A 12685-nucleotide genomic window follows, 5' to 3' on the forward strand; every position below is an offset into this window, starting at 1 on the left:
GTGCTGAATAACTGCACTGATTTATCGTGTCTAGCACTAGAGTCAGTTATTGCAGTCAGGGGTGAGCTGGGAATATGTGTGCTTATATGGGAGAGAGGGCAACTGAGATTAGCCAAATAGACATAACACAAATGTCCTCCACCTTGGCTGTTTAAAAAGATGAGAGTGGGCCAGTAGGTGCATTAGCAGTTGGACTAGATGATCATTGTAGGTCCCTTCCAACTGAAAATATTCTACTCTACTCTATTCTACATCCTGTTGCATGGACCTTCTCAATGCCATTTTGGGGACCAAACATGAAAGTCTGATCCCTGCCCTGCAGGGTAAAAATCCTTTTTACATTATCTGAGAAGGTCTGTAGGTAGCAAAGGGAGCTGGAGGAAGTTGATTTGTGTGGCTGCCTGGCAGTCCCTCAGAGCAGCTGGTCTGGAGACACTTACTAGTGTCCTTCCTGTAGACCTGATGGCAATAACATGCACCCGCTTTTCCATCTTGACCCTCTTCTTGCCAAGACGGGCTGAACATGATGGCTGAGATCTGTGTCTAAAGGACTGCTGTGCTCAGCAGAGCAAGAGAGACTTCAGCTTTCCAGTGCTTTCTGCCTCCTGGGCAGTCATGTTCTGGCAAGCCAGGGCTCCCTTGCATTTTGAGGTGTTCCCTTGGCACCCTTTCTAGCCGAACTCCGGCTCCCCAGAACCTCCTGTGAGTGAGAACCAGGTGGGCTTTTCTCTGTTTTTCCTGGCCCTGTGAGAGAAGGCTTTTTTTTTCTTTTTTTTTTTTTTTTTAAGCATGGTCAGGTTTTATTTTCGATTAACAAAGATGCTGTAATCTAGTTTAACCAGCTGTAGTTTCTATCATTGTCTCCCTGCCGCTGGAGTTGATTGGGGTATGGCAAATAGCTGCTGCCCTCCTCCACGGCTGCAGTTTGCCCAGCCTTCTTGTGATGGACCTACCTTTCTGCCCAGAAAATTAAATGCTTTGTTCAAAGCCTGGGAACGATCCACTTAGCTGCATGGAGAGATCATTAAGAGAGAAGGGTGATAAGGGAAGTAGTCTGATAAGGATTTTTTTCTACAGGCTGTGGGGAGCTGTGCTGTGCAGGGAGGCGGTGAGAGGAACAGGACTGGCTGCTGACACTCTCAGATGTGACACTTAGACCGAGTGTCACATAGATTCATGGTGTAAGGTCCCCAGTTGCTCTCAATCGCCAGCTCCTGCCAAGCACGTGCATATTGCAAAAAGGTGGCAAGAAGGTGGGACTTTCACTGCTCCAGCCACCTTCTCTCTCTAAGGAGGTCTCTGCATGGCTTTCTGCGTTTGAGGACAGCCCAGCTGTTCTGGGAGCAAAAAACCCCACCCTGTCTGGACCAGAGACTAGCGTTAAATCAGGATAAGTGTAACCACACAATACAAGGCATATTAGGGATGTGGTTTGTTTCTTGCTCGTCCAGGAGATAAACAACTGGGTTGCTATTGCCTTGCCTGCAAAAAGCATTAGACCAGTGAAGTACAAGCCTCAGTCATGCTTTCTGGTACAGCAAAGCATATGAGGTCTGAGTTCATCCTGATTCGCCTGTAAGTCCTTTTTCAAACTATGACTATGTGGAGAAGTATTCCTGAAATTCTGAGCGCAAGAATAAGGGAGGCTATTTAACTTTCCTTCTTTCATTTCAGCCTTGTGAGCAAAAACTTGAAACTGATTAGTTTTCTCTACTTTGCTATACCTGTGTTTGAAGTCTCCTGTCTTTCTCCTCTCTTTCTGCAGGTCCTTCAGAAGCTTGGGAAAGCAGATGAAACAAAAGATGAGCAGTTTGAACAGTGCGTGCAGAACTTCAACAAACAGCTGGTAAGATAATTGCCGATATGTAATTACACCCTGGGTTTCAGTATTAGCTTCCAGTCATCTGCTACAGTATGCAATTAAAGCCCATTAAATTAAACGATGCCATAGGCCTATTGAAGTGACCCACAACTTGTAGCTCTTCACTTACGAGAAATCGCGCTGTGTCTTCCAGTGTCCTTATCATGGAGTCGGTGAGAATGTATGCTGAAAAATAATACTTGTTCTAGACCCAAGTTCAGGAAAAGAAGTAGCTCAACCACAGAACGCTTCCTTCAGTTAGCAGCTGCTTTGTAATGTAATTTTTCCTGCTGGGCGGGAAGAAGAGATGTAAGAGCAACATTGTCTCTCTGAAAGATGGATAGAATGGGAAACAGATTAGAAATGAAAAATGAAATGGAACAAGGCAGTTTCAGTTTCCTAAGTGCAGCAGAGGGAAAGAGAGACAAAGAAAACAAATGGTGAAACGGCTTCCACAGCTAAAATCTAAATCTAACTTCCTCCCCATCCTTGCACAATCATTGTGTCAGGCCTGAGTCATTCTTCTTTTGCATGTCTGCTTCATCCCTATATTTTAGCAGGCAAAAATATTTTAACAGTGTAGCAATTTGTCCCCACCCTCTTACTTAAATAGCAGGAGGTTTATATCTTGAATTGGGAATGTGGTTTTGTTTTGTGTGGGTTTTTTTTAATTATTATTATTTTTTTTTATCTGGAGCTTTCAGCCACCGAGAGGAGGGGTGGAAACACCATTTACCCCAGGGGATTTGCACCCTGGTGCTTGGTGTTAGGGGAAGTGTTGCTTCTGTTTCATGGTGGGAAATGCGTGCCACACCAAAGCTCAGGTGACGCTGAAGAAATTTTTTACCCCCTTTGTGCCCTGACTTATTTGGGACCTTTTTGTGGAGCCGTTACAGGCAGCTGCATCGTGTCTGTTAAGAGTCAGCAGATGTGATTCTGTGTCACAAAACCAGCTGAGAAGGGATTTGCCACAGTTGAATATAATGAAAATCTTTCAGTCTGACTGTGACTTCTGTCTGACTGGAGCTGACTGCAGATTCCTGGAGACTAATGCTCATTCTCTTGGCAGCGACAGTAGCTGTTGCTCCAGAAGTTTGTGCAATATCTCTATAGTATGTCCACCAACGATGTTCGCTTGTACACAGAGGAATAAAGTTTGGCTGCTTTCTAATAACATTACATTACCAGGTGTGACTGTATGATTTTTAAGTATCGGCAATCAGGAAATAGCCTTTTATTAAGGAGAAATACTGAAAAACTCAAATCCAAACTTCTTGATCAGGCTGTCTGTGATGGCTTTTCAGTTCCCAAAGCCATGAGTTCTAGTGGCGCACCAAGTACTGCCTCTGTACCCCTTACAGCTGAATTTCTTTTCCTGTCTTGCAGGGACGGGCCATGAACTTAAATTATCCAAATAATTTATCAAAGGATCTGGAGGCTGCTCTGCATTTGCCGATTGTGGTCTGTTGGTTTTGCTTTGGCCCTCAGTTTCCCTGTTACTAAAATAAAAACAAACGATGCTGTCCTGGTTTGAGGTTGTTTTACAGGGCAAACCATAAAAGTGGGTTCACTGGATTGTTAGGATATCCATGGCTGAGGAGTTGTTATGCCAAGCAAAGGGGAAAAAGAGTTCAGCTATATGTGCATATATACACACTTGGTTTTATTTTTATATGTATGATACGTGTGTGTAGTATAGCTATGTGTGAGGTTTCTATGGCCTTTCCTTACAAAGTCTGCTCCAGTGGGAAATGTAAGTCTGGAGGAAAGCTGCTCTTCTGCTGCAGGCTTGTGACAGAACAGCTCTGCTGTGGAACTGGCTGGGATGTGACCAGGCAGTGGCGTTATTTGCTGTGTTGATTAGAGGTTCCTCTGGTGTTGGGCCACTTCGACACATGTTCGCATGCGTAGGCTGTCAATGAATGGAGAGCAGGTCTAAAAATCACTTACCCATTTTCAATCAAGGCGTCTTGTGGTTCTCTGAAATGGTGGTTGAGTGGACATTAGGGAAAGCATTGCACTTCCCAGCTCTCTGTCCTTTCAGGTTCATAACAGCACCACTCGGAGATCTCTGAATAGTAGGAGCCTTTTAGCTGAGACAGATGACTTTGCTGTGTGACAGATGAGCTGGACATAACCGTGCTGCTACAGGGCTTGCCTGTGTCTCTTGAAGGCTTGACAAGCAGCACAACTGGCCCCCATATTACTCCCTCATGATAGATTATCTTTGGCAATTAAACTTCCAAAAAGTCCATTTGAGGGCTCCCCGCTCCTTCCCTTTCCCAGTGTCACTTGCGTTCAGGCATGCGCACAAGGATCTGTCCTGGAAATTGTCCTCGCAGACCTGGGAGCAAGAAGCCTGCTGCAAAGGTGAAACACAGCCCCTGCCCAAGGTGTGCTGGGCTCTGGCTTCTATTCCCCTGCATTTGAAATACTCACTGGAGAGACAGGGAGTGGGAGGCTGATGGCAGCCCTTAAACCTGGCACCACGTTGTGTTTCTGCCTGGCAGAGTGGCTGGGTTTTGATACCCTTCATGAGCTGTTGCTCATGTGGAAGTCCTGGGTGGGTTTACAGCGTTTCACACCAGATGCATGAGAGGCAAGCTGCTGCTGGCACGGGCTGCATCCATCTCTGCCTGTACCCCACGGTGTTTGGCACAGCCTCAGCCTGTGGGGCAGGCAGCGTGGACTTAATCTTTGCTCTCGCAGCATAGGTTTGGCTGTGGACCATTACAGTCGGTAGCTCAGAGAGAGACGTTCTTGCCAGGCAAGAACTCTTCACGCCCAGCAATTTCTATTTCAGCCCTGTGTAGCTAAACAAGCTTAACGGCTTGCCTGGTACCCCAGGATGGGAGCTTCTCACCAGTTGTCCATGCTTTGTGTCTTAACAGCTCTAGTTTTGCTGAGTTGGGGGCTTATATGAAGCTGTTGTCTCAGTGCTCCCCCCCTTCTTTTATCCCTTCACAGTCTGCTCTTCCAGCCCTATATTAATCTAAGCTGGAACAGCACATTGCCTGCCCCTCTCAGGTGTAGAACGTCCTTCCTAATAATAAAAATCCTTCACATTGGAACTGCAAACCCAGAGAGGTTATGTAAAGGGGTTGCAGTCTAATATTTGGATGAAGGAATTCCTTTCAAAGATTGGGGAGAAAGTGGTTTTAGGAAACTTGTCTACTACTAGGAAACAGCTCTACAGAAAATCACATACTTACGGCTTGGTGAACGGTGTTGCAAATAACAACCCCAACAAAACAAGAAAGCACGAAAATATACCAAACCACTCGTGTTTTTCTTTCACAGAGCTATAAGCAATAGGTGGTTCATTAGGTCTTTGGAGAGAGAGTTCTTCCAGCCTCCTGAGTTCAGCACTTCTATTTTTAAATACGCATCTTCTTGTACATACTGTCCTTCATATTATACCTGGTTGTGTTATAGGCTTGCAGGGTTGAATTACACCATGATTGCAACTATGGCGATATCTGCTCAAACAAGACGACACTTGTGTGTTTGAGTAGAACGACTTATTGTGGTCACTTCTACATCAAGACAAAGTGTCATTGTCCCTGTGTGTAGGTTTTAAGTCAGTTTGGTAGTGCAGGGATGAGAAATGAATATGGGATTCAGAATCAGCACCGATCTTCCAGTTTTGTCCTAGTTTTACTTTTCTTTTGTGGAGTTTTCTTGCTCTGATATATATCTCTCTCTACATATATGCTATTTATTCTTTCTTTTATGTTCTTGCAATTTAAAAATTACTGATTTTTGAATATCTTTGGATGCAACCGTACCTCTATAACTTCCCACTGCACATTCTTAAACTCTTTCATAAGTGGGAAGTGGATTAATTTTTCAGGTTCCAGTTTAACTCTCTTCCCTACTTTTTTTACCTCTGAGTTTAGAAAGCATCTCTTAAATGTGCACTCAAGGGTGTTGAAAGCTTCTGTTCTATACAGTATTTGACAGTGTCTAACTACATTGCGAGAGGTGTTTTTGCAGAATCGTGGCTGTACGTGACAGCTCGCTCTAGCCTGCTTGAAGAAAGCAGGTGTTGCATGCACAGAGAGAAAGCAGTTGCCAAAGTTTCTTGGGAAAGCATTAATGCTTAACATAATAAAAGAAACCCATGTAGCAAGTGAGGGAGCTGCTTTACTGGTGGTGAAGAAATAGAGCAATATAAATGCCAAAGATGGACCTGGATGGGAACTCCAGGTGCCCAGGGGAGCTGGGGAAATGGGATTCATAGCAAAACTCTGAACATGGGCTTTTCTTTGAAAACCTTTCTGCCTGCAGATCTTGCAGGCTGTAAAATCTATTCGCTCTCTCTGGCAGGCTTGGTACTTCTAAGAGGCTTAAGTAACCCCATAGTCATGGACATCAGCTGTAACTCTGCCTTTAAGCATCAGGAAGAGGTGACTAAGAAAGACCACTCCAGTGGCAGGATGCAGCACTGCACATTGGCTGACTGCACATCGTGGCAAGACAAGTGGTGTTGAGGATGTTTGGAGAACACAGAAGGCTAGTTGTGCATTGCTGCAATGGCATGCTCCAGTATTCAGGCCTGACTTGCAGGTTTTTCAGGTAGTCTATCTAAAAATCTTGATTCGATGTTTAATTGTGATGCTGGTATACCTCTCAGAGGATCATTTTGTCCCTGTGACTTTGGGACTGGGCATTGAGACTTGAAGAGTTCATGAGTCTGGGTTCTGTCCTGTGCTGCTGTGGCAGGACTGAGGCAAGTATGGTCACAATTTTAGAGGTGGTTTCTGATTTTAGATGCTATAATTTTGAGAGTTACAGTTCTAGACATTGCAGCGCCCAAGTGTACGGTGGGTAAGTTCTGCAGAGGACCTCACCTGCTGATTACTTTCTGATAAATTTAATGCTGCATGTTCAAATTTAGTCATTCTTAAAAATGGTATAACTGCAAGATGATAATGTATCCATCTGAGGGATTTTGCTTGATAGTTTCTTCTGTGTCGTTTCCTCTTATGTTCTGACATCTTATGTTGCCAGTTCCAGTTTATTATTTCCAGCATGGACCAATTCTAGGCAGACAGCACTGCTTTCCTCTAAGCCTTTCTTGCTCCCTGCATTGGGCAGAAGCAAACACATATTACAGCTTGATTGAATGGCTGCCTGTCAGCTCAGCCTCCCTGATGGTCCTCTCTGTGTGTGCTTTTTGATTACTCTGGCACCTCCTCCCTGGTGGTTTCTGATTGCATCTCTAGGAAAGTATCACCTGACCAGGTTTCCACATTCGCCTCAAGCCAGCAAAAAGCAACATTTGTTTGCTCTGTGTTTTAAAAACTCCTAGGACTTTTGCAGCAGATGTGGTCATTATTCCTTTCCTGTTGTATACTCTCTTTGGGTCAGTTCCAAATGCTTCTCCAGAGCAGGAGACTGACTTTCTTTTATAAAAGTGGTCAGCTCTTTCCCATCCCTCGTTTCCTTTGTCGATGGCAGTAGGAAAAGAACAAATGTGAACTCATCCAGAACTTTCGAGGCAAGAAAAACAAATTGGGCCATAGTGTTGGAAGCAGATGGGTTTCTCCATGAAGCTATGTTAGCACTGCCACTTCAACAGCTGGGCAGATTTAGCCTCTGCTTCGAGAGCGCAGCTGCACTGCGAGCACAAAGGATCACAGCACGAGCTCGGTTGAGGCAAGAGGTGCCTGAGTGGTGGGGAGGGCTGATGGGAAACATCTGCCTTTGAAGCTCGTAGCTCTGAGGCAGCTGTCAGATGTCCTGTGAGCTCCCTGTCTCTGGAGTTGTCTTCAGCTGTCAAAATTCATTATGCTGGGGGCTCCCCCAATGGGACACAGACTGGGAAAGAATGGGAGGAATTGAGCAGGCTGTGAGGAAGGTGTGAGGTGTAGTTGTTGCTTTCCTGCATTCTTGTTTTTGCAGCTACTTTGGGGGTTAGTGGGGATCCCGTGAGATCCCACAGGGTAAGAGAAACCGTTTTATAACAGAGATCTTTGTCTCTCAAACTTTTTTTTTCTGTACTTCTTGCATACTCCAGAGGTTGTCTCCACAGGTGTCCTCAATGTTTGCTCCTCTTCCTTTGACATGCTCTGTGGTGTGGATCAACTTCTCAAGCCTTGCTTTTCTCTTCTTTTTGTTTCTGTTTGTATAATGTGACTGGCTGGATTTGGGAGTATTTTCCTGCCTGCTTTGCACCACTGTCAATGACACATACCAAGGTAGAGCAGAGCTGGGCCTGACTATTCTTATCCTAGTGCAGGACAGCAATCATATGGGGAGTGACTGTATGTGTGTGTGTCTAAGCCAACTGTGTTGTAAAAATCTCCACGACCCTTTCTAATCTGGGTTCTTGTACCGCATTCACCTGTGCCATCTGAAGGCTCAAACTGGCAAAACAGCCCAGCTTCTGGTTTTAATCCTTTGTTTTCCTAGTGAGTGAGATCTGCTGCTGGCAGGCCACTTCCACAGTGAAGCTAAAGAAAAAGATGATTAATTGTGTATTTGCAAGCCCTGCTGCACAGGACGGTTTAGACAGGATGTTTGGGCAGGTCAGAAGTCCCTCGTACCCACTTTGCACTGGGGTTTTGGTTTGCAGTGTGGCAGGAAAAAGTGGTGAGCTAAACTGCTCACAAACTGGTACAGAATAAATCAATTTTATCTCACTTCTATATCCTACAGATTCCTTATCTTACAAAATAATTGTTGCCCTTAGGACCCTCTCCAGTTGCTTGTATGAAATCAAAATGCTACATCTGGCTCTGCTGGGAAGAGCAAATCACAGCTTTACCCACATCAAGTTACTTGGTACTTTGGTGGTATTGTTGGCCAAACATGCCTGCAGGTCACCATCTGTGGGCTTTCCAAGTCAGAGGGCGGTGGTCTCCCTGTTAACATTTATGTTTTGTGTGGTAATAGGGCTGGCATGTAGCCCATCTTCAAGACCATTTTTCTTTATTTAGAAATGCTTGACTCCTCCTTCTCACACTCTCTTTACATGTGAGAATAACTGATGGTCTTCTCCTTACGTTTACAGTCCGAAGGCACGAGGCTGCAGAAGGACCTCCGAACTTACTTGGCTTCTGTAAAAGGTAAGGTCTGCATAAGCAGAGAATGGTTTCCTCTCTAGCGCTTACCTATGTAGTGAGGTTTCTGCAGCATCTCCTTCCTGGTGGTTCCTCAGACATGAGCTGTGGGAAAGGTCCGCCTTGTCTAGGTGAGAGATCTTTTATAATCCCTCAGGACCAGCTGGAATGGAGTGGGGTTGTGCTTTGATGCCAAATAGCTGGTGCTGTCTTAGCAGATAGACTCTCATATCTTCTGCTAGGAGAGGATGAAGACAAAGGGTTTGATGAGACCGCATCCTCGGTTCCGTTCTCCCTCTGGTTACCTTTCATCTCTGTGTTATCAAGGGTCAGACATTCTGTAAGGAAGAGCCTAGCATTTGTTATAACCCATTCAACACCTCCTGTGTCCCTATGCCTCAGGATGAGAGTTAAACTGTGAGGAACATGCTATTTCCCTCTTTCTGAAGCAGTTCTCTCTTCTTTCCTAGCCATGCACGAGGCCTCCAAGAAGCTGACAGAGTGTTTGCAGGAAGTTTATGAGCCGGATTGGCCTGGGAGAGATGACACAAATAAAATAGCAGAGGTAAGAGACTGTCCAGGATGTGAGGTCACCAGACTTGATCTGTCAGCAGAGATGAGCTTTGGAAGATATGTCTGTGCACCACATTTCTTCAGTCATATGACTTTGCAGAATAATTGGAGATACAAACTCAGCATTGGAAGAAGGGAAAGTTGAAGGGATGTGGCCTGTGTTTTTGTTTGTGTAGGCACTGTCTCCAGACGCTTGAATGCTACACAGAGCCGTATGCTATTGAATACAAACAATTTGTTCCCCAACCAGTGGCTAAACAGGGATAGAGGATGCCAAAAAAAGGGTCAGTAGGGTCAACTGGATGTATTGCTTATGGTCTGTGCAAGAGAAAGGGGAAGCTAAATCGATGGCCAAAGCATGGTCAGAGCAGCCATTGTGTAGCTGCAATAACCTCCCACTCACAGCAGTACCACAAGCTGCCATATTTTAGTTGCCACCTTGTTTGGCTGAGCCACGTATCATCCCAACCTGCTCGTCTTCTCATTCCTTGGTGAGGTGATGCCTGTCCAACTTGCCCAGGTGTTTTCTGTGGAGCTTAGGGCACAGCCAGTCATTTGACAGCTTGGATCCCCCTTGGCATGTGCGTGTGGTGGGTCCAGATGGAGGCAGGCACCCCCTGCCCTCTTGCTCAGCTGTTCTGCTGAGCAGCAGCTGTGGCAATTCGGCTCTGTGGGTCCATCTGCCATGAGGCTGCAGGACTGGGCTTACTGCAGCTGTCTGTGGCATTGGAGCAGGGGGTAAGGAATAGAGAGGAGAGCAGGAGAAGGATTCTTCCCTTCCTCTGCTTTCCCCTGCAGAAAATCTCACCTGAAATAACATCTGCATCTTGCTTAGGAAATACTGACTTCAAAGCAGATAAATCAAACAAAACCTGAACGTTTCCAGGTCAATTCTTGCATTAACATGGAAACTTTCCATTAGGAAGTGCTGTTGCAGTAAATAACGGAGTTGTAATTCAGCTGGTTTGGCTTCACGTTCTCTGTTGGCCTTGCTTCTTCCTGAACCACTGCAGTGCCTCTGGGGAGACCATCCCATCAGAGAATTTGAGCCAGAGAGGTCAAAGGGAGCATAAGTCCTGAGAACTAACTGTAGCTACTCTAATGGTCTGCAGGAATATTTCCAGTCCTCCACCTCTCCCTTTAATACCTTTGTTTATGTTTCTCTCTTTCAGGGAGAGAGAGGCAGAAGAAAAGTGCTATTCCTGCCAAAAAATAATAAATTCTCACATAAAGTGGGCATTTTAATAAATATTTTAGCCAAACCCCTTTGTTCAAGAGGAAAAACAGGAGAGAAGGGCAATTTCCGCCTAATCCAAAGGGTTGATGGGAAGTTACTGTGCCTAAGATAAGATCAAGGATAAAGTGTGCAGAAGCTTGGGTGTAATTCTTGGACGTGACCTCATTGGGCTTTGGAGGAAGGTGTGAGGGATGAAGACTGTTAGAATAGCTTTCTGTTATTGTTCATTATCCTCCAGAAAGCTGTGTTGTAATGAAAAGCAGAAAATAGTGCCTAGTGGTCTCAGGTGTCCCATTTTTCTGGTTGCTGGGAGAAAAAGGTAAAGCCAGCCTGACTTTCATCTTCCCTTCTGTTGTATGGACTTGAGCTAGCTCTGGGGGGTAAAAGACAGGCCTTCAAAGGAAGGTTTGCGAAGGGTGCTGTGTCCTTGGAGAGGTCACCTGAATTGGGAGCATCAGGCTCTATTTCTACATTTCTGTCATGACCTCTGTTTTCAACTAACTTCTCTGCTCCTCATTTTTTTCCAAAGATATGACTATTTCTTAAGAGCTCTGGGGGACTGAAATTGTTGACTGTAGCACTCATGGACAAAATAGAAATGCAGAGCTCTGTGTTCTTGATAGTTTGCTCATCACTTTTGTTTTTCAGAACAATGATCTCCTCTGGACGGATTTCCATCAGAAGCTGGTGGATCAGGCACTTCTGACCATGGATACGTACCTTGGCCAATTTCCAGATATTAAAGTAAGATTCTCTTTAAACCTTTTGATCTAGAAAATCACAGCAGATGAAACCCTGTAAGAATCAATTTCTTGCATCCCTGTCTTTCTTCTTTAGGAGGATGTGTGTGCTGTGCCGCTGCAAGCTCTCGTTTTAGAGCAGCCAAGATCTTTGCAGCTCTGGGTCATGTGAAAATGTTATGTTTTCCTTTTGGGCTTGAAATGAGAGTGAAGAATTGGGACACTGAAGAGAAAACATAAGTGTGAAACGGGAGGATTCATGAAATTTCTTATTGTATCACGGTGCAGGAGGGCAGTGTCAGCAATAACTCACAAGCTCTCAGTCTCTCTTTCCAATCCTTTGGTTTTTTAACTTCCTTGTAAGTAGAAAGCACAGAGGAGGTAATCAGTGGCAAATGTCCTTTATAGGTAGAGGCTGGTATGGAAGGCAGATTTCTGTGTTCCCTGAAGTCCTGCTGTGCATGTAACCAGCTTTTTGCAGCGAAGGGGGAGATCGTATCCAAGGACCTCGGTTTGAATGGTGTCCTCTCCCTCCCCCCACAGTTACGTCCTCTCCGTTCGTTTTGAGAAGGTTATGCAGGAAATATCTTCACCATATGGAAGCGCTAGTAATGATATCACCATATGGGAAATATCAGCTTGGCTTCTTCCCAGTGAAAACAACCCTTTCCCCACCACATGTCTCTTAAAACGTTTGTCAATATTTGTTGCTTCAGGAGGATGGTGCTGTATCAAAGGGGGGCAGGTCACAGGCTTGTAGAATGAACCCTGAACAGCAGTGCCCTTCCTCGCCTCCTGGGGCTCCTTGTTTTTGCTTCATTTTTCCAGTCTCTGGAAAAATCTGTCTCTGGAAGTCTGACGTGGGGAAGGGTGAAGAGGCTTGCTGTTGCTTTCCACCCGATCAAGGCTGTAGAGTTGATTGCTCCCCGTCGTGTGATGCCATGTGCCTCAGTTAGCAGCGCAGAGGCTCGTGCACTGCTTCCTAAGCAGAAGGTTTTATTTCAGACTCGCTGTAGTCTCAGACTTCTGCACCGCTTCGCTCCAAATCACAATTTACCAGCCTTGTCGGCTGTGCACTGGGTCACCTTGGAGTGTCACCTTTTTTCTATGCTTAGTATCTTTGGGATTTCTTAATTCTCCTGGGGTCTCGCTGAGGTTTTACAGTGGGATTTTAAAAGGAGCACAAGACTGGGACCACCCAAATTCC

General features: G+C 45.3%; 1 protein-coding gene across 30 annotated transcripts in view; it reads left to right on the forward strand.

The window, feature by feature from the left end:
• Positions 1-12685, forward strand: part of BIN1 (bridging integrator 1) — a 97735-nt gene that overhangs the window by 41313 nt on the left and 43737 nt on the right. For all 30 annotated transcript variants that reach the window (XM_074596074.1, XM_074596092.1, XM_074596067.1 and 27 more), the window contains exons 2-5: positions 1766-1846; positions 8880-8934; positions 9399-9493; positions 11387-11482. In XM_074596074.1, the coding sequence (XP_074452175.1) occupies positions 1766-1846; positions 8880-8934; positions 9399-9493; positions 11387-11482 (327 nt within the window). The remainder of the gene's footprint in view (positions 1-1765; positions 1847-8879; positions 8935-9398; positions 9494-11386; positions 11483-12685) is intronic.

The sequence above is a fragment of the Larus michahellis genome, chromosome 7, assembly GCF_964199755.1.
Source record: "Larus michahellis chromosome 7, bLarMic1.1, whole genome shotgun sequence".
In the NCBI taxonomy this organism is placed as follows: Eukaryota; Metazoa; Chordata; class Aves; order Charadriiformes; family Laridae; genus Larus; species Larus michahellis.